This window comes from Salvelinus namaycush, chromosome 36, assembly GCF_016432855.1.
Source record: "Salvelinus namaycush isolate Seneca chromosome 36, SaNama_1.0, whole genome shotgun sequence".
NCBI classification, from domain to species: domain Eukaryota; kingdom Metazoa; phylum Chordata; class Actinopteri; order Salmoniformes; family Salmonidae; genus Salvelinus; species Salvelinus namaycush.
The window spans coordinates 13814866-13837813 of record NC_052342.1 but is presented as its reverse complement, the minus strand read 5'-3'; the positions used below and the strand labels follow the sequence as shown (position 1 = coordinate 13837813).

Genomic DNA, 22948 nt, shown 5'->3' with positions numbered 1-22948 from the left:
CAAAAACCGTTTTTTTGATTTTTTTGCTAATTTCTGTATAAAAAATTAAATAACAGAAATATCACATTTACATAAGTATTCAGACCCTTTACTCAATAGTTTGTTGAAACACCTTTGGCAGCGATTACAGCCTCAAGTCTTTTATGATGCTACAAGCTTGGCACACCTGTATTTGGGGAGTTTCTCCCATTCAGGTTGGATGGGGAGCGTAGCTGCACAGCTATTTTCAGGTCTCTCCAGAGATGTTCGATCAGGTTCAAGTCCGGGCTCTGGCTGGGTCACTCAAGCACATTCAGAGACTTGTCCCGAAGACACTCCTGCGTTGTCTTGGCTGTGTGCTTAAGGTCGTTGTCCTGTTGGCCACTGTGTACTCTCTGTTTAGGGCCAAATAGCATTCTAGTTTGCTCAATTCTTTTGTTAATTCTTTCCAATGTGTCAAGTAAAAACATCCCCACAGCGTGATGCTGCCACCACCATGCTTCAATGTAGGGATGTTGCCAGGTTTCCTCCAGATGTGACGCTTGGTATTCAGGCCAAAGAGTTCAATCTTGGTTTCATCAGACCAGAGAATCTTTTTTCTCATGGTCTAAGAGTCTTTAGGTGCCTTTTGGCAAACTCCAAGAGGGCTGTCATGTGCCTTTTACTGAGAAGTGGCTTCCGTCTGGCCACTCTACCATAAAGGCCTAATTGGTGGAGTGCTGCAGAGATGGTTGTCCTTCTGGAAGGTTCTCCCATCTCCACAGAGGAACTCTAGAGCCCTGTCAGAGTGACCATCGGGTTCTTGGTCACCGCCCTGACCAAGGCCCTTCTCCCCCGATTGCTCAGTTTTGCCGGGCTGCTAGCTCTAGGAAGAGTCTTGGTGGTTCCAAACTTCTTCTATTTAAGAATGATGGAGGCCACTGTGTTCTTAGGGACCTTCAATGTTGCAGAAATGTATTGGTACCCATTCCCAGATCTGTGCTTTGACACAATCCTGTCTCGGAGCTCTACGGACAATTCCTTCAACCTCATGACTTGGTTTTTCCTCTGACATGCACAGTCAACTATGGGACCTTATATAGACAGGTGTGTGCCTTTTCAAATCATGTCCAATCAATTGAATTTACCACAAGTGGACTCCAATGAAGTTGTAGAAACATCTCAAGGATGATCAATGGAAACAGGATGCACCTGAGCTCAATTTCGAGTCGCATAGCAAAGTGTCTGAATTCTTATGTAAATAAGGCATTTCTGTTTTTAATTTTTAATACATTAACAAAAATGTCTAAACTGTTTTCACTTTATCATTATGGGTTATTGTGTGTAGATTGCTGAGGAAATTGTTTTATTTAATCCATTTTAGAATAAGGCTGTAATGTCACAAAATGTGGAAAAAGTCAAGGGGTCTGAAATCTTTCCAAATGCACTGTAAGTGGACATTATAAAGGGCTATATTTTAGGCCAGTTTGGGTGGCAGTTGCATGCACTTGAAAAAAAAAAATTATAGGCTACGTAATAGGCTATTTGTGTTAGCCTACATGCCAATCGCGAAAATGCTTTTGGGAACATCCAGAAAAAGTTAACGTAGATCCACAGAGGAAAAAAGGCCAATGTCGGAGTTTAATACAATAAGAGAAAAGCTGTGTAATGAAGAGTTGAAAATAAAGAGAAGAGAGGACCAGAAAAGTCATGTTTGGGAAAGATTTGGTGAAGTGGTTTTAAAGGGGATGATAGCAGTGCGATGTTGTGTGTGATGATTGTGAGGCACTATACACATTTGACAGTCACAAGATTAGGACTTCAAATAGGCCTATGTCAAGGGAACTGTAGCCTACTGTTCAGATTGGTTAAATGGAAACTGAAATCTGGACACTGACTGTAGGTCTATAACCTCTCACATAGTCTTAATATTAACTCCTGCAGAATTTCTTGCAGTAAAATTATACACCAAATGTACATTATTTCTTTCTTTCAGCATCTTGAAAGAATGTGAATGGCAGTTAGGGACCATCTGTAGAGGTGATATCTTTATCAGCATCATACAATCTGATAGTAGGCCTATATCAACCACATAAAATATGAATCCAAGCTGAAATCTTATCACAAACATGTTGGGCCGTTTTCACAGCTTTCTATTTCCTTACAACCAGTCTCACTGATTTCATTTGGAAATTTTGCACAGAAAATCTTTCTTATTTCTTTGTTTTTCTGTTATTGCATTTTCTTCCTGGTCCCTAAATGTATTTGCTTCACACAAAAAAGCAGAGATGATAGAGAACTTTACTGATGTCAACTACATTGAAGCATTCGTTCGACCATTTATGACATTCTTCTGGTGAGCAATGGTTTATTTAGTCTTCTAGTGCAACATACTGTATAATGACAGAGGAGAAGCTGCATGTATCTAATTACAGACAACTTGACTAACAAGTAGCTAGCCAAAATATTGGAAATTATAAGCAGAAACATATCTAAATTAGGCAACAACAAAATAATCCTGCAACCCCGGTCAAAAAATCATTCCACTGTCTCTGGCTGTAGCCTACAGCTCATTTTCTATATTTTGCGGGTTAGAGTCGGGTGCGGGCTTCAGATTTTCACTTTATCACATATAGTCAGGCGGTTGAAGATGGGTTATTAGCAATTGTGTGTGCGGGAGCGGGTGAACAAACCGTTGACCCGCTCACCACTATCTCTTATATTCTTTGGGGAGAACCCTGATGTCTGTGTGGGAGTGTGTGTGAGCGAATGCATCTGCGCTAAGGTGTAGAGAATCAGAGCAGGTGGTCAGTCCAGTTCAAGTGTTCAGCAGATGGCTTGAAGCAGAGACGAGCCTGTTGGTATCAGACCTTATTAGGGGTGTGCCGAGTAGTCGGACAAAACGAGTATCATAACGGATATGTGCAATTTTCTGGATACGTTTATGATCAGAGTATTTTTTTGTAATTATCCGTGATAAAAAAATAAAATTAAAAATTAGGTGCCAGCAAACATCTTTTCATGTCAGTCAGTCATGTGCAAGGTTCCATGTGGTTTAAATCATGGTACCGGGCCGTAATGCAACCAGTCAGGATGCTCTCGATGGTGAAGTGGTAGTATTTGGAGAGGACCCAGGGTGGCATGTCTATTTGTGTGTGTGTGTGTGTGCAGGCCTAAGTGCGTGCGTGCATGCATGCAATTGCCTATAGCCTTGTCATGTTTCTGCTAGTATTTTCCAGTTCCCCACATGCTGTGTACCACAACTCATCAGGGTCAAAGTTGTCCACCCTGGTTTACACTTTAACCCATGTCATCTAAAACCATGACATCCTTTTCCCTATATAGTGCACTACTGACCAGAGCCTCTTGTCTTCAAAGTAGTGCACTACTAAAGTAATAGGGTGTCATTTGAGATTTGGACATTATTGAAAGTTTAAATCAAGGTGGACAACTCCAGTCCTGAAGAGCCGCAGTGTGGAGGCTTTTGTTCAAAACCAGATTTGGCCCATGAAACATAATAGACTACCTTTCCCCTTCTCTATCAGACTCTAGAGTGGAGCTCCAGCCTACCAGTGACACCACCCTGAACCCCAGGAGCTCCCACAGCAGCCGGCTCTCCCTGGAGGACATAGCGCTGCCTGCAGGTGGGGAGGGGAAGTGCAGCGACGGAAAAAAGAGTTTGGGCACGGAGCACGAGGAGAACTGGCAGGACGCCAGGGACAGCACCAACGAGTTGCACCCTGAGGATGATGAGGATTCGGGGTCCCTTGAGTCCATCGATGAGGAAGAGGAGGAGGAAGGGTTAATGGTGGTAAACCTCAAAGCAAGTCAAGAGAAAAGGAAAAAGAGACATGATGTAGAGGGGACTTCAACTGAGAGCCCATCAAAGTACCTACAGGTCAGGCAATGTAGAACTGATGTTTGGGGTTGTTTGCTTTAACATATTGGGAGACATGTGGATGGTACATATTGATGGAGGATGGGGTGAGAGTTACACAAGTTATTCCCATTCAATGTTATTCAATGAGTCCCTTGTAAAAGTACTTAAAAACTTAAAAGAAAACCCACTGTTATCATTAAGGTTGTTTGAATGCGCAATTTCGATGCTGAAGCTATTGTGTTTTTACATTTGCAATGGTTACATCCACCACCCAGGAAGTGAAAAATATGTGGCAAGGCTTTGAATACTATTGTGGTTCCCCTGGCTTTAGATTCTGCAGCATTATAAGAAACTTTTGTCTTGTTTGTTTCTGTATTTTCTATGGCTTTTGTCCCTGCAGGAATTCCACAGTTTACCCAAGAGGCTAGTGCCCTCTGAGATCACCCACTGTCTGTATGAACTAGAGGTGAGTAACAGACAGAAATCAACTAAAACTGTGGGCTGGGTTCAAGTAGTATTGGGTTTTCTTTAAAATACTTTGAGCATCTGATAGAGCCTGTTCGGAGTGTCAGATGGGCGGGTTCTGCGCATTTTGGACTATTCCGTTGGTTCTATTGTGCCGGGCAAGTTCAATCAATTGCAGTTAATGTTTCTTTACGATAGCAGATACTATTTGAACTCAGGTCTGGTGTGAACAATAAAATCTGTCAAGTTCCTTCTCAGAAAATGTTCAGATCTTTTAAGGGTCATTGCAGTCAAAAATATGTTTTTCCTGTGTTTTATATACTGTACACTGAGTGTACAAAACATTTAGAACACTTGCTCTTTCCATGACATAGACTGACCAGGTGAATCCAGGTGAAAGCTATGATCCCTTATCCACTTCAATCAGTGTCAATGAAGGGAAGGAGACAGGTTAAAGAAGGATTTTTAAGCCTTGAGACAATTAAGACATGGATAGGGTGTGTGTTTCTGTGCTTTTGAACGGGGTATGGTAGTAGGTGCCAGGCACACCAGTTTAAGTATGTCAAGAACTGCAACTCTGTTTCCCATGTATATCAAGAATGGTCCACCACCCAAAGGACATCCAGCCAACTTGGCACAACTGTGGGAAGCATTGGAGTCAACATGGGCCAGCCTCCCTGTGGAACGCTTTCGACACCTTGTAGAATCCATGCCCCGAAGAATTGAGGCTGTTCTGAGGGCAAAAGGGGGTGCAACTCAATATTAACAATGTGGTCCTGATGTTTTGTACATTCAGTATATATTTCCACACTATGAAGTTGGAATAATATTGTAAAATGTGAAAATTATGATAATGCCATTTTGGTCTTAGAGCTGTTTGAAAAGACTGAAATTTCAGCTTGTTTGCACAGGTGGGGTTTGTGGACCGGCTGATGACATCGCCAGACGATATAAGTTAATAGACCAATAAAGAGTTTGCCCTCCTCTCTGACAATAATAGTTCGTTTTCAGGTTACATATCCCACCCATTAGGCTCCTCCAATTAGGTCCCTCACTCAGGCCACTCCCAGACAGTGCTATCTTGACAAATAGCTTTTTGATAATAATCTATTTTTGTTTCCTTTTTACCATTTTAATTAAACAATCAAAGTAAGGTACTTAATTCTTACCCAGAAAATCTTTGATATTGACATGAATATGGCTGCAGTGAACCTTTAACCTCAACAGATGTGTGTGGATGGGTTCGCTACTAACTCCTCTGTCAGCTCGTAGTGCTGGCATCTTGCCAGGTCTTTCCCGGATGCAAATAATAGTTAACATCCTTCCCTCCCTTTCTCATAGGAGGAGTGCAGGGGAGTGGAGAGAGAGAGCGACAGTGTCAAATGGAAGATGGAGCTAATTCATTGCAGTGTGGTCACAGTCCAGGTGAAAGAAGGAGGTGGGAAAAGGGAGGAGTGAGAGAGGGAGACCATGGCAAATGTGAAGAGGGATGAAGTGTTTTTAGCGTTGATAGCTTTCTCATGACTGAGGAATAAATATGTTGCTAAATATGCCATGCTGGAGACAAATTCCAAATAGATACAGTATACTGTACATGGAATGCTCCTTTAACAGAAGTTTTTCTGCTGTAGCTAAATGAATTCATTCTATACTAGATTTTCAGGTTTGTACGTTATTTTCAGGAAACACTGCGGACTCTTCTGAAACGCCTGGTGGAGGCTCAGAGCAACGAAGCCCTGGACCCAACCCCAATACCGACCACTCACCACCTCCTCTCCACTACACACCACCGCCCCTCTCACTCCCTCTTCCACTCCGCCAACCCTCTCCTGCCGGCAGACGCCCCCACCAAGATCCATTCCACCTCCCAGGTGAACCAGGTGCCCTCCAACCTGTCCCAGTGTACACACCACCACTGCCTGGCTCACCGTGCCGTGGCGCGCCGCCCATCCGAGACTTGCCTGACCGAGGCCAACGCCACCCTGACCCAGGGCCACTGCTGCCCCAGGACCACCAGCCCTGGAACCGCCACCCTGACCAGCTGTGCCCAGCGGGGGAAGGAGAGGGCAGCAGCCCTCCATGCCATCACTGACCTGAGGTATTGGCAGTATAGATGCAGGCAGCCAGTCAGAATAATAATAATAATAGATGTATTTTATACAGCGCTTTTCATTACATACAGAATCTCAAAGTCACAAAGACAAACAGACACAGACGCACATTTACATTTCCTTTCACCATATACAGCAAACCAAAAAAACACCAGTTTCATGAAAAAGATTGATTTACAGTATGTGGCCTTCTCCCCCCCTAACCTCTAACCCCCTATAGGATGGACGTCGAGCACCTGCGCGTGGCCTATGAGGAGGGGCGCCAGGAGCACCGGGAGACCCTGGGGTTGCTGAGGGCCTTCCAGAAGGACATGGGTACCCTGGTGTCCCACTGGCAGAGAGACAGACACGACAGACAGAAGCAGAGTGACGTTGGGACACAGCTGGAAGCTATCAGACAGCAATCCAACAATGTCACTGAGATGTGAGTGGGGGGGGGCAGAGAGAAAGAAAGGGAGGCATACCTTGTGAGAAAAAGAGTGGAGGAGCGAGAGAAGATCTGGACAGTTGGAAATGTGTTAGAGATGGGGATTGAAGGGGGGGGAGGGGGGTGTAAAAAGAGGAGAGTGAGACAACAAATGAGAGCAAAGGGAAGGAAAGCGAGGGAACGGTATGGTAAAAAGGGGTCACCTGAGGCCTCCAGGGAGAGGCTTCGGAAGAAGAAAGAGAAGTCAGCCGACATTTTGAGACGAGTCTGTTCTTATTTGCCCTTTTCGATTATTATCATCCTCTCTGAACCATCGCAGAGGACTGGTAGCCAAAAGAAAACAACCACATTTCCTCAAGTCTTATCACTATTGTATTAGTGTTTCTTTATGCAACCAAATGAAATGGTGGTCGCTGAATATGATGCTGAAAACAAAAGGCTTGTTTGGTGAAACATTTGGCTAAAATCAAATCACATTTATTCGTCACAATCACAGTTTATAGCATGGATAAAAGGTGCAGTGAAATGCTTAGGTGTTAGCGCCCTCAACAAAGAAGTACATTAATCAATTATCAATAATAACAATGAAGAGTCAAGTCAACAATAACAAGTAATAGTAGGAGTAATAGCAAGTAGCAGAAGTGGGCTCTGGGGTGAGGTGTGTTAGTAAGAGCACGTGTGTGTGTGTGTGTGTTTGTGTGTCAGGACTCGACAGGCAGTTGCTGTGTTCGGTAAAGTGGGGCTTCAATTGGAGGGGCTGGGAGCAGTAGGAACTCTGGTCCGCTCTGCCTCTACCAAGCTGACACCCAACAGGTAGGAAGGAGTGAGTGTGTCTGTGTGTGTTACCTATTGGTACGACTGTTGCATGCACCATTTTCTGTGATCTGATACTAAATGCTTGTGTGTGTGTGTGTGTGTGTAGCTCTCTACTGTGCCAGTGCTGCACTTCCAAGACAATTGATGGAGAGAGCAAAGAAGAATGAGAGCAAACATATAGTATTGTCTTGATTGAAACCGTTGAAATAAAACGTTTATCTGGAAATCTTCTTTTTTTTTTTTTTACATTCTCAAGAGTTCAACTTAACTGCACATTAACTTATGTTAATCTTTAACTTTTTCAAAAAGGGAAACAGGTAAGTCATTCACTAATATGCTGCTTTATGATACAGTACACATAGACCTCTTTGGAGTCCAGTCACAGATAAATGTCATAAATGTACTGAACATCTTGTGGGACACTGTTGACGGTAACACACACATGCACACACAGACGCACGCACACACCAGCACACACAAAAGGATCACCAATACTAATTTTAACAACTTTGTAAAGGTAAGACGTGTAAATGCTTTATTTAAAAACACTTATTGAACAAGCAGGTGAAATCAAAGACAAAGCAACAGAGAAAACAGTGTTCCGCTGTAGCTCATTTGGAAGAGGATGGCGCTACCAGGATAATGGGTTCGATTCCCGGGACCACTGGTACGTTATATTTATGCACGCATGTCTGCTAAATGGCATATATTATCATTTATATATAACATTCAATTTGAAATGTTGTTGCCATTTGAATCATGGTTCAAGCATTTTACATTTACAGTACATTTTAGTCACTTAATTAAGTGTAGGGGGCAGTATTTTCGTTTTTGGCTAAAAAACGTACCCATTTGAAACTGCCTATTTCTCAGCCGCCGAAACTAGAATATGCATATAATTGTCAGATTAGGATAGAAAACACTAAAGTTTCCAAAACTGTCAAAATTTTGTCTGTGAGTTTAACAGAACTGATATTGCAGGCTAAAACCTGAGGAAAATCCAATCAGGAAGTGCCTCTGTTTTTGAAACCTCTCTGTTCTTATGCATCCCTATTACCCATTTAAAGGGATATCAACCAGATTCCTTTTTCTATGGCTTCCCTAAGGTGTCAACAGCCTTTAGACATAGTTTCAGGCTTTTATTTTGAAAAATGAGCGAGAACGATCACATTGCGTAAGTGGATAGGTGGGGGCTCTCAGAGTGAGTTGTGCGCAACAGAGAAAGGCGGCCATTGTTACTCCCGGTCCTAGTGAAAAACCAACACTCCCGGTTGATATATTATCGAATAGATATTTGAAAAACAACCTGAGGATTGATTATAAAAAACGTTTGACATGTTTCTGTGGACATTATGGACATTATCTGGAATTTTTGTCTGCGTTGTCATGAACGCTTTTTCCTGTAGATTTCTCAGCATAACGCGCGAAACAAATGGAGGTATTTGGATATAAAAATATCTTTATGGAACAAAAGGAACATTTGTTGTCTAACTGGGAGTCTCATGAGTGAAAACATCCGAAGATCATCAAAGGTAAACGATTCATTTGATTGCTTTTCTGATTTTCGTGACCAAGTTACCTGATGCTAAGTGTACCAACTTCTTGCCACTAGGGGGGTGCCATTTCGACATAGCACAAATTCGTATCCAAATTAAACTGCCTCGTACTCAATTCTTGCTCGTACAATATGCATATTATTATTACTATTGGATAGGAAACACTCTCTAGTTTCTAAAAACGTTTGAATTATGTCTGTGGGTGAAACAGAACTCTTTCTGCAGCGAAATCCATGACAGGAACTGCGAAGGTCTGAAAACGAGGCTCTGTTCTCAGATCAGTTTAAAGCTCTGTATGTATCCTATGGGTCGACATGAACTGCACCCGCCTTCCCCTGGATGTCAGTAACCAATGAGAAGTGGAATGGAGTTTCTACGTAGTTCTCAGAGCTTATAAAAGGCCAAGGAACGAGGGGAGCTCTCTTTTCGACGTTCGTCATTACGCAAAGCAAGACCTCAGGATGGCATTTTGAAACGCTCAGTTATCGACCTTAGATATATCCGTCTGTAATTTAATTCGATATAGGTGTTAGAAACATCATAACGAAGTTATTTTAAACCGAGTTATATCAGTTTATGCGAGTATATTGCTATTTTCGGAATTTCCTTAGTATTGCGTTTTGAGGATTTGGGCATGTTGTGGCCACATAGCTATTGTTAGCTGCTAATTCCGAAGTTGAAGACGACGTTTTACAACCAAGCAACGATTCTTTTGGACAAAGGACCACTTGCCCAAGATTCTGATGGAAGCTCGTCCAAAAGTAAGAGCTATTTATGATGTTATTCCGTATTTATGTGGAAAAATGTAAACGGATTTGTCCGCCATTATTGCGGCACTAGTCTGGCTGTAACGCACACTGTATGTCTAGTAACGTTAATTTTAAAAATCTAACTCAGCGGTTGCATTAATAACTAATGCATCTTTCATTTGATGTCCAACCTGTATTTTTTAGTCAAGTTTTACGATTATTTATTGATTAGATTAGGTGCCTTTCCAAGATGGCGCCGGCCAGAATGCATGACCTGTTGCCACTGATCACATTGTATAACCACGATTTGTGCTGCTAAATATGCACATTTTCGAACAAAACCTATATGGATTGTGTAATATGATGTTACAGGACTGTCATCTGAAGAATTCTGAGAAGGTTAGTGAAAAATTAATTTATTTTGGTGGTGAATACGTTATCGCTATGTTTGGCTGGAATCAATGCTGTTGTCTGGTTTGCTATTGTGGTAAGCTAATATAACGATATATTGTGTTTTCGCTGTAAAACACTTAGAAAATCTGAAATATTGTCTTGATTCACAAGATCTGTGTCTTTCAATTGCTGTACGCTGTGTATTTTTAAGACATATTTTATGATGAGTAATTAGCTAATACACGATGGTCTCTGTAGTTATTCTAGTCATTTTAGTGAGAGTTGTGATGGGGGCTGCAATTGTAAACTATGATTTATACCTGAAATATGCACATTTTTTCTAACAAAACCTATGCTATACAATAAATATGTTATCAGACTGTCATCTGATGAGGTTGTTTCTTGGTTAGTGGCTATTTATATCTTTATTTGGTCGAATTTGTGATAGCTACTGATGCAGTAAGAAAATGGTGGAGTAAGAAAAGTGGTGTCTTTTGCTAACGTGGTTAGCTAATAGATTTACATATTTTGTCTTCCCTGTAAAACATTTTAAAAATCAGAAATGATGGCTTTATTCACAAGATGTGTATCTTTCATTTGGTGTCTTGGACTTGTGATTTCATGAACATTTTATTATATGATATCCCTGTGGCTTTAGGCTAGGCTATGCTAGTCAGCTTTTGTGATGGGGGGGATCCCGGATCCGGGTTTGGGAGGTGTTAGAGGTTAATGTTTTGTCGAGCGATCGATAAACTTACACAAACGCTTGTATTGCTTTCGCTGTAAAGCATAACTTCAAAATCTGAGACGACAGTTGGATTAACAAAAGGCTAAGCTGTGTTTTGCAATATTGCACTTGTGATTTCATGAATATGAATATTTTCTAGTAATATTATTTGACTGTGGCGCTATGCTATTCAGCGTTGCTGATGACAATTATCCCGGATCCGGGATGGGTGGTTCAGAAAGGTTAACACTTATCTAGAGTACTCATCTTTAGGTAGCTAGGTAAGACAACCAAATAGTCATAATAGACCAAACTTTTTCTCAGTAGAGCAACTATCAGCAAAGTCAGGGCTAGTCATAAAAGACAAGTGAAAGTGTGCAAGAAAGGCAAGTAGTCCACATGTTAAACTGTAAAATAAATGTTTAAAGCCTGAGATTAACATTCAATGGTTACTATGAGATGAGTAAATTATATAAAATGTCTCTCCTACAGACACATCTGAAGTATGCAGTACATTCAACATATGTTTGCTATAGACTGGAATGGTATTCTATCCCGATATGGCCCTCTTTCTTGGCCATCACTATTTGGCAATGCTAGAAATTATGAAATTGTGTAATTTTTCAACCACAAACCCAAACTGTAAGCCCTATCCTTAACCTTTAAACATTATAAGGAACAAAAAGTTAGTAAAGCACTTGCTCAGCAGTTAAGACCCTTTTAGACTGGCCATCTAGTCCCTACCCTCATTTTGGGGTCCTAAGCCATACGAACTTGTTGGGTGACCACGTGAACCTGTTGGGGGCCTGATGTGGTCTGCGTCTTAACCTCACGGGCCATCTGGCACCAGGTACAGACGTAGCAGCAACACACCAATGCGACATCTCCACACGTCGAACCCTGAGAGGGGGAAGAAGGAAGGAGAGATGGATAGAAAATGAAAGCAGAGGACAAGAACATGTCAACAGGACAGAGTTAAAAGGGGATGAGGACAGAGGTGGAGAGAAGAATAGGGGGTGTAGCACAAGTTCAGGGAAGGAGAGAGAAAAGGTTGAGTTTAATTCCATATTCAGTGTTATTTTTAAAGGGTAATCAAGGCAATAACAACACTAAGAACAACAGCATTGGGGTGGGTTTAAAAGCCCATGATCTATAACAGACTGGAAACACTATACTGTATAATGTATACCGGATGTGTTTAAGTGCTATCTATCCAGATGTCATGTACATCAAATAACTGTATTTCGCTATGTAAGTGTGTAAAAAAAATAAGGCCATGTATGTTAAATAGGTGTAGAATGTAAATGCAACAAAAAAGAAAAAGCTGTAAAAACAAAAAAAGTGCACCAATAATATTTATTCACACGTCAAACATCTGGTAGTTTCCAAAACCATTTCCCCTCAGAAAGGAAAGTAAGAGACGTTGTGGATAGCAACGGATGTGGGTGCTGTGGATACCACCACCCACCTATCCCCTCCCTTTCTCCACTCTCACCTCCCCCTCCCTGCTCTCCCCGATCGGCACCCCCACCCTCTCGCAGGGCTCCTACCTGGATGCCGTAGCGTTCTCTCATGGAGGAGCGCATGCAGCAGGAGACAGCCATAAAGGCACATGGGTCCAGGAGGGGCATGCAGAGACACCAGCCGAAGTGGGAGGCTGTCTGACACTGAAAACAGGGGAAGCACCACAAGGCACAACAACCTGGGAGACACACACACACACACAATTGAAGGTCAACGTAGTCGTGGCCAAACGTTTTGAGAATGACACAAATATTAATTTCCAAAAAGTTTGCTGATTCAGTGTCTTTAGATATTTTTGTCAGATGTTACTATGGAATACTGAAGTATAATTACAAGCATTTTACAAGTGTAAAAGGCTTTTATTGACAATTACATGAAAGAGTCAATATTTGCAGTGTTGACTCTTCTTTTTCAAGACCTCTACAATCCGCCTTGGCATGCTGTCAATTAACTTCTGGGCCACATCCTGACTGATGGCAGCCCATTCTTGCATAATCAATGCTTGGAGTTTGTCAGAATTTGTGGGTTTTTGTTTGTCCACCCAATTTGAGGATTGACCACAAATTCTCAATGGGATTAAGGTCTGGGGAGTTTCTTGGCCATGGACCCAAAATATCGATGTTTTGTTCCCCGAGCCACTTAGTTATCACTTTTGCCTTATGGCAAGGTGCTCCATCATGCTGGAAAATGCATTGTTCGTCACCAAACTGTTCCTGGATGGTTGGGAGAAGTTGCTCTCGGAGGATGTGTTGGTACCATTCTTTATTCATGGCTGTGTTCTTAGGCAAAATTGTGAGTGAGCCCACTCCCTTGGCTGAGAAGCAACCCCATACATGAATGGTCTCAGGATGCTTTACTGTTGGCATGACACAGGACTGATGGTAGCGCTCACCTTGTCTTCTCCAGACAAGCTTTTTTCCGGAGGCCCCCAAAAATCTGAAAGGGGATTCATCAGAGAAAATGACTTTACCCCAGTCCTCAGCAGTCCAATCCCTGTACCTTTTGCAGAATATCAGTCTGTCCCTGATGTTTTTCCTGGAAAGAAGTGGCTTCTTTGCTGCCCTTCTTGACACCAGGCCATCCTCCAAAAGTCTTCGCCTCACTGTGCGTGCAGATGCACTCACACCTGCCTGCTGCCATTCCTGAGCAAGCTCTGTACTGGTGGTGCCCCGATCCCACAGCTGAATCAACCTTAGGAGACGGTCCTGACGCTTGCTGGACTTTCTTGGGTGCCCTGAAGCCTTCTTCACAACAATTAAACCGCTCTCCTTGAAGTTCTTGATGATCCGATAAATGGTTGATTTAGGTGCAATCTTACTGGCAACAATATCCTTGCCTGTAAAGCCCTTTTTGTGCAAAGCAATGATGACGGCACATGTTTCCTTGCAGGTAACCATGGTTGACAGAGGAAGAACAATGATTCCAAGCACCACCCTCCTTTTGAAGCTTCCAGTCTGTTATTCGAACTCAGTCATTATGAAAGAGTGATCTCCAGCCTTGTCCTCCTCAACACTCACACCTGTGTTAATGAGAGAATCACTGACATGATGTCAGCTGGTCCTTTTGTGGCAGGGTGGAAATGTTTTTTGCAATTGCAATTCATCTGATCACTCTCCATAACATTCTGGAGAATATGCAAATTGCCATCATACAAACTGAGGCAGCAGACTTTGTGAAAAATAATATTTGTGTCATTCTCAAAACTTTTGGCCACGACTGTAGTATGTAACACTTGATAGTTCATATACAACAGATTAGAATGTCATGAAACAATGTTTGATCATAGAGTGAAAGTAGGGGTAAAACTATAAACAAATGTATGTAAATTAACTCATTTTCAACACATATTTCTCCTCTCCTGATCTTTCTTCCTTCTCTCCGTCGAGAATTTCTCCTAACTTCCTCCCTCTGCCCCTCTCCTTCTGTCTCTAGAGAGCTCTCAACAACCAAAGATGAACTCTTTATTTTTAAGGTAACCGACTAATAAGTATACGATAATGGATGGGCAGGGATGGCCTCAAAATAATTCAGCTTTCTCTCCTGTTCACTGTGGATGTTAGCGTAAAATGTCCTGATAAAACCAACTCTAACGTTTAAGGATCTGATTTCACCAGTTTATTGACATTCCAGTAACAGCCCCCACTGTGTTACTGGAATGTGACGTCACACATTTGGTTCCAGCTTTCTGTTTTTCATTATCCAGTGAGGTCGTTTCTCCTAGACCCTCCCATCCCCTAAAATTCAGTGTGACATATTTCCGGTAAATGTAAGATTTGCAAAGTATGAGATGAGCTATAAAACACCCCCCACACACATGGCAACAAGTATAGATTTGCAGGAAATGTAGCTTTAAAACTGCAACATTTTCTCTTAGCCTCAGGACAATAAGTGTAGAATAGCATTATAAAACTACACATGTTTCTCTTTGCACCATGGCTAAATGTGTTTTCAAATGCAGGAAGTTAGCTGATTTCCCTGGGGAGGTCGGTTCCCTGGGTCCAGGGGGTATCAGGTAAATGTCTGGTTCTTGGTACAGTATTCTCTCAGTAAATCAGAGATTTTAAGTTCAAGTATATGAAGTGCAAGATGCTTCAAACTAGTCTCTAGTCACGACAGACTGATTTTAATTTAAATATATAACGAATATATACTCGGAAAGAAGAGCCCGAGGAAAAAAATTACAAAAAAATATATATACACATTACAAAATAAAAACATAAATCTAGATTTGGTTCTGGGTTTTGAGATGAGCATATTAGGTAAGTGACTCTATGATGACTTACAGGTGCCCATGTCAGAGCAGCAGTCACACAGTCCTGTGCTCCATTCCCCCGACCTCTGGGTGGTTGTTACAGTGGTGATCTGCTGCTGGTGGACAGCCATGGCTACACCACACCCAAGGAGAAAGAAGGAGGTAGGGAGAAAGGGAAGGAGGGAGGGAAGGAAGAAAGGGGGGAGAAAGAGAAGGAATTACATTTAGTGGGGAGAGAAATGCATCGGTCTGATAAGAGGTTTTAAATCCATGAAAGGAAGTAGTTACACGGAACAAAAATATAAACACAACACGAAACAATTTCTAAGATTTTACTGAGTTACAGTTCAAATAAGGAAATCAGTTTAATTGAAATAAATGAATTAGGCCTTAATCTATGGATTTCACATGACTGTGAATACAGATTTGAAAAAGGTAAGGGCGTGGGGGGAAAAAACAGTCCGTATCTGGTGTGACCACTATTTGCCTCGTGTCACAAGACATATCTCCTTCGCATAGAGTTGATCAGGCTGTTGATTGTGGAATGTTGCCCCACTTCTCTTCAGAGGCTGTGCGAAGTTACTGGATATTAGCGGGAACTGGAACACGCTGTCGTACACATCGATACTTGTCTTATTCCTGACCATACCATAACTCCACCCCCACCCTGGGGCACTCTGTTCACAACGTTGACGTCAGCAAACCGTTCGCCCACATGTCGCCATGCAGGCGGTCTGCCATCTGCCTGATACAGTTGAAACCGACGTTCATCCGTGAAGAGCAGACTTCACCAGCATGGCAGTGAGCATTTACATACTGAAGTTGGTTACGACGCCAAACTGCAGTCAGGTCAAGATCCTGGTCAGGACGAAGAGCATGCATATGAGCTTCCCTGAGACGTTTGTGCAGGAATTCTTCAGTTGTGCAAACCCACATTTTCATCAGCTGTCTGGGTGGATGGTTTCAGACAATCCCGCAGGTGAAGAAGCCGGATGTGGAGGTCCTAGGCTGCCATGGTTACACGTGGTCTGCGGTTGTGAGGCTTGTTGGACGTACTGCCAAATTCTCTATAATGACGGCATATGGTAGAGAATTTCATGTTCATTTATCTGGCAACAGCTCTGGTGGACATTCCTGCAGTCAGCATGCCAATTGTACGCTCCCTCAAAACTTAAGACAACTGTGGCATTGTGCTGTGTGACAAAACTGCACCTTTTTTTTAGTGGCTTTTAATTGTCCCCAGCACAAGGTGCACCTGTGTAATGATCGTGATGTTTAATCAGCTTCTTGATATGCCACACCAGTCAGGTGGATGGATTATCTTGGCAATGGAGAAATACTCACTAACAGGGATGTAAACAAATTTGTGCACAACATTTGAGAGAAATACGCTTTTTGTACATATGAAACATTTCGGCGATCTTTTATTTCAGTTCATGAAACATGGGACCAACACTTTTTCTATTCAGTATTCATGTTGTAACATTTCCAAAAATGTTTTGTTGTTGCTGCAAACATTGACCTGTGCCTGTATCAAATAATGTTGAAGATTAATATTGAATAATATCAAAGATTCACTTTTAAAATCATCATGATTGCTCTATCTGTAGGATGATTTTCTGATGTGACTGCAGTACCAACTTTTCTATAACATAAAATCATACTTCCCTTCCTTATTATACCACATTTTACAGTCAATACCGTTCAGTCACCTTGCTAGATACGATAACTGACCCACCACATGCACATAAAAAATTATACGAAACGATAGGCTATGCAAAATACTCATTGCTTTCTGACAGATATATTAATTGAACCTTACTTTTGATTGATTTAATTATTATAGTTTCTTGAATCTTCAGGATGCCCAGGCCACATCGGGTTACAAGACACTGTATTTGCAATAGCGAAGGGAAATCATTATATTTTGACGTTTACATATACGGTATACATCAATTTTCACGAAAACGAAAGACTATTGGAAACAAAACAAAACCTGCTATTTCAATTATATCGCGTATCCTGTCGAATCTGCCATGCTTTTGAAATACGATTTGCAACCATGAAGACTTATTTTCTAATTAACCATTCAAGTTTCTCTAATTCAGAGTAGTTCTGGTTTCTTATTAGTGGGGAAAGTATAAACACACCTCATTCGATTAAATCAAATAGCCAAATAAGTCATGTTAGTACAAGATCCATCATCGTAATGAACGTCTACAATAAAATATTGACTAGACTGAAACCAACCGAAGAGACTGTTTTAACCGCAATGTGCTGTTAGTTGAAGATGGTATATGTTTTTAGCAATTGGCAACTAGCTTTACAGATACATGTAATTTATAATCTTACCTTTCTATTCGTCTTAACTATAAAGTCTGAGAAGAGAAAAGTTGCAACACAGAGATCAACGGTTGTGCTGTTTTGGTATGTGGCGGCAGGCAGCCTAAAACACCTACAATGGAAGTTGACCTCGGTGGAGTTTCGTTTTACAGAAATAGTAATGTTGGCAATGTAATGCCTGTACGGGGGTCCATCATACTTTAGCGAGAAACCTTGTGGACTACAGTTAGTGTGGGTTCAGTGAAATTATGATGAATATCAGGATGATATTTTTCTTTATTACTGTGCTTTCTACAAGTAGGTACACTCTACACTAATAATCTGACATACTCATTACAGAGTATGGGATTGATTGAAGTTCAATTTTAAATTCAAATCTCCCTACCATCATATCTAAGACAGTATGACAACCGGGGCGTGTATTCATTGATGCCAAGGGTAGCTAGAATCCTTAATAAATCAAAAAACAACCTTTATTTAAACAGGGGAACAAGCTGAGACAGTCTCTTTTACAGTTGTGCCCTGTGATACAACTATAAAAACAACACAGTAATCAATAAGAATTTAAAACCAAACAAAATAATATAAAAAGTACAAGATGGAGATTAAAGCTATTAAAAGAAATAAACTTCTATAAGAAAAACACACATTACAAAAAGCAATCACAGTTTATAATAAAAAGTTCATGTAATGTGCATTTAAACTGTTTTACAGGCACCAAAACATCTAAATGGAGTTCTTTCTGCGATTCCTTCCATGACTGGTGGAGCGTGATATTCAAGTACCGTTTTGCCTAACTCAGAGTTAATACGGGGTATCTCTAGCACTAGCATGTCCTGTGACTGGGATTATAACGGCGATTCTGATCCAACCATCAATTCATACATTGTTGTGTCCCTGGCCTGATAGGATGTAATGTCACGCCCTGACCATAGTTTGCTTTGTATGTTTCTATGTTTTGTTTGGTATGGGTGTGATCTGAGTGGGCATTCTATGTTGTATGTCTAGTTTGTCTCTTTCTGTGTTTGGCCTGATATGGTTCTCAATCAGAGGCAGGTGTTAGTCGTTGTCTCTGATTGGGAACCATATTTAGGTAGCCTGTTTTGTCATTGTGGGTTGTGGGTGATTGTCCTTGTTAGTTGCCTGGTTGCACTACGTTGGCTTCACGTGGCGTTTTGATATTTATTGTTTTTGTTGGCGACATCGGTAAATAAATAAGTATGTACGCTCAAAACGCTGCGCCTTGGTCCACTCCTTTAAACGGCCGTGACATGTAAGTTCAATATGCTAACGTTGCCCATGAAAGGAAGTTAGGCTAGCGGGCAAGCATTTTAGCCAGGTAACCTAGGACAACTAACAATAAAAGCGTGCACTGTATGACAGACTTATAGACTGTTTTGTCAACATGAAAGAAAGGAGGATGGCATTGGCGTTTCTCTACAAGTAGGGTGAGTAAACATGTTTTTCTACTTGCACAAACACACGCGAGCACACACAGAAATCAGAAACCATGGACAGCCACATCATATTTAGCTTACGTTGATTGGACTAAATTGTTTTCCGTATCTTTTAGTTGTCACTGTATTAGACTAAGCAGAGGTGATTACATGATGTTGACATTTTGTAGTTGAAATGGTGCTGGAATAGTGGAGGCAGCTCCTGTTTTCTTTCTGACTTGTGGTAACTATGTGGTTCTACATTAACTTACTTGACCATGCTGTACGTCATGTAACTGTTTGTTACATGCAAAATGCTTTGTGGACTTCACCGGACAGATATTGCTCTCCAGTTTAGTGATAAAACAAAGGTGTGGTTGAATTAATTCTGCTACTATCCTCCTATTGTCTCGGCCTTAGGCCTGTATTTCACGGTCGAAAGGCATATGAAAGGTTGTAGAAAAAAACCTGCAATTATCACAACACATACAGTACGAGTCAAAAGTTTGAACACACCTACTCATTCAAGGGTTTTTCTTCATTTGTTCTATTTTCTACATTGTAGAACAAAGAGTGAAGACATCAAGACTATGAAATAATACATAACCGCCAGACCCAACCCCATACTGATCCGCCTTCGGCCCGCCGACTGACACCACCCCGACGACCCCCCGGACGCAGCCCCTTGCTCGGCCATGCACGAGAGACCGCGAGATGGGCCACACAACGAACTTCCAACGGTTCCGAGAAGAGGGCGACGGAGCGACTGCTCCCCCAGCCGCGGTTCGAGCCCAGCCCATGAAAATGGACAAACTAAAGGGTGTGCAAAGTAAATGCCCACTGAGTGAACAATCTGAACCTTGTTTGAAGTCAGTAGGTCATATGACCAAGGAGCTATTGAAATTAGAAAGGTAGAAAAATGTATGTAAAAGCATATGAGATGAAAATGGACTAACTAAAGGGTGTGCAATATAGAAGGGTAGTCAGTGGACATTCTGAACCTTGTGTCCAGCAGGTCACATGACCAAGGAGTTATTGAAATTTAGAAAAATTACTGTAAAATCAAGTGAGATGAAAATGGACAAACTAAAGGGTGTGCAATATAAAAGGGTAGTCAGTGGACATTCTGAACCTTGGTTGAAGTCAGTAGGTCACATGACCAAGGAGCTATTGAAATTCAAATGTAAAAAAAGTTAGTACTTTGCTTCAATTCAACTAGGAATACAAAATGCTGCTCACATTTCCACATGTTTATTTTGCTTTGGAAAGCTCGTTAATGTCCAAATTGTCAAAATAAGACCTGTGCAATGTTGTGCGCAATTTTTACAACATCATGACACTTATTTGGAGTCTGTGGCTCAAGTGGTTTGAAAGCTATTGAGATTTGAAAGCGCAAATATCCGTCGAATATCCAACCTGAAACTGACTTTACCTCGGTTCTAATGGGCTTGAGAAACTCAGCTGCTGCTGCAACATGCTGCAAGTCATAAGAAATATATGAGAACAAACCTATAGGCTACTGTAGATAACTAGTTATATGGTGGTATTAAAGCTGGTATATATTGTAGCTAGTTAGCTAACAAACAGTCAAAGAAAGGTAGCTAGTTATATTTGTTTATGGCAGAAGGTTTGTTACACATGACTTCAGCCAATAGCTAGTTAGAGCCAGTCAACAACAGCTGACCTCGACACAAAAGTTAGCTCACGTCCAAATGCCAGTGCTACGTTTTTCCACAAAACATAAAGGGAAAGGATTGGGGGATTGGGGGTTTTGGAGAAATGTCCTCTGGTCTGATGAAACGAAAATAGAACTGTTTGGCCATAATGACCATCGTTATGTTTGGAGGAAAAAGGGGGAGGCTTGCAAGCCAAAGAACACCATCCCAACCGTGAAGCACGGGGGTGGCAGCATCATGTTGTGGGGGTGCTTTGCTGCAGGAGGGGCTGGTGCACTTCACAAAATAGATGGCATCATGAGGAAAGAAAATTGTGTGGATATATTGAAGCAACATCTCAAGCCATCAGGCAGGAAGTAAAAGCTTGGTCGCAAATGGGTCTTCCAAATGGACATTGACCCCAAGCATGTTGTGGCAAAATGGCTTAAGGACAACAAAGTCAAGGTATTGGAGTGGCCATCACAATGCCCTGACCTCAATCCTATAGAAAATTTGTGGGCAGAACTAAAAAGGTGTGTACGAGCAAGGAGGCCTACAAACCTGACTCAGTTACACCAGCTCTGTCAGGAGGAATGGACCAAAATTCACCCAACTTATTGTGGGAAGCTTGTGGAAGGCTACTTGAAACGTTTGACCCAAGTTAAGCAATTTAAAGGCAATGCTACCAAATACTAATTGAGTGTATGTAAACTTCTGACCCACTGGGAGTGTGATGAAAGAAATAAAAGCTGAAATAAATCACTCTACTATTATTCTGAAATTTCACATTCTTAAAATAAATGCACTCCCCAAACCCAGATTTGATATTTGTATAGGATGTATAACTCTGCAACGCTTTAGGCCAGAAACAAGCTGTAAAAGGCACAAGAAAGACGTGGCTCTAGTGTACATGGTATATATTTGTTGAGTTTCTATGCCTGAGTTATACAGCTAGCTTCCATCCTCCTCTGGGTACATTGACTTCAATACAAAACCTAGTAGGCTTGTGGTTCTCACCCCCTTCCATACTTGCAAAGTAATTATGACAACTTCCGGAGGACGACCAACCCATCAGAGCTCTTGCAGCATGAACTGAAATGTTGTCCACCCAATCAAAGGATCAAGTAATTAATCTAGTACTGAAAGCATAAGGTACAGCTAGCTTGCACTGCAGTGCATAAAATGTGATGAGTAGTTGACTTAAAGAGCGAGAAAGACAATAGTTTCTAACAAATTAACCTAGAAAATGCAGCTAGCTAGTTTAGCCTACTGAAACACCCGGCTCAAACAGAGGGATGCTATGTTAGCTAGCTGGCTATAACAATCCAACATAACACTGGAACTCTTCCAAGTCAAGGAAAGCATTTGGTTTTACTAATTTATTGCCACCAGGGCCCGTTTAACTGCTAAACTGCTAACTGACTATACACTGTAATGTTACTGCATGATTGTAGCAGGTTTACTAACACGTTAGTTCTATTAGCTATGTTGACTATGCTGTTACTTTAGCTAATATGGGGACAATGGTGTAGGCTGTGTGTGATATGGTTTGGAAACTTTTTTTCCCGCCTGGTCACATACAGCTGATATATTGTGCATTGAAGTCCACAAACGAAGGGAAAAAGTGAGAGGAGGTGAGCGTTTAGATGCAAAAAGGAATACAACGTGGCTGTTGTATTATCTTGATGGCATTGTGTGATCCCCGCTACAGGTTCACAGTGGTGGATGTAGGGGCATACGGCAGAAGAGCGATGGTGGAGTGTTTGAAGAGTTATTTTGGGTCCAAACTGCTGTAGAAGATCCTCGATTTACACTCGCCAGCTGTCCTACCAGGTACCACAACGCCAAATCCTCACGTTTTCCTGGGAGATGCAGCTTTCCCCTACATGAGAACCTCATTTGCCCTTATCCAGGTATGTTGATAATAGAATGTTGGAATCAATTTAACTTTTTCTGTTTCTAATTTCCCTTGTTACTGCAAACATGTACGCACCTCTATATCAAATCAAATTAAATCAAATTGTATTAGTCGCATGCGCCGAATACAACAGGTGTAGACCTTACAGTGAAATGCTTACTTACAAAATCAACAATGCAGTTTCCAAAAAATACGGATAAGAATAAGAGATAAAAGTAACAAGTAATTAAAGAGCAGC

General features: G+C 41.5%; 1 protein-coding gene across 1 annotated transcript; it reads right to left on the bottom strand.

Annotated features, from left to right (window-relative positions):
• Positions 1 to 11484: 11484 nt before the first annotated feature.
• Positions 11485 to 17844, bottom strand: LOC120030437 (placenta-specific gene 8 protein-like). The gene is made up of 4 exons (XM_038975840.1): positions 17711 to 17844; positions 15390 to 15491; positions 12633 to 12784; positions 11485 to 11982 (listed from the first exon to the last, which is right to left on the bottom strand). The coding sequence occupies exons 2-4, from the start codon at positions 15487 to 15489 to the stop codon at positions 11842 to 11844; spliced, it is 393 nt and encodes a 130-aa protein (XP_038831768.1). The 5' UTR covers positions 15490 to 15491; positions 17711 to 17844; the 3' UTR covers positions 11485 to 11841.
• Between the last annotated feature and the right edge of the window lie 5104 nt (positions 17845 to 22948).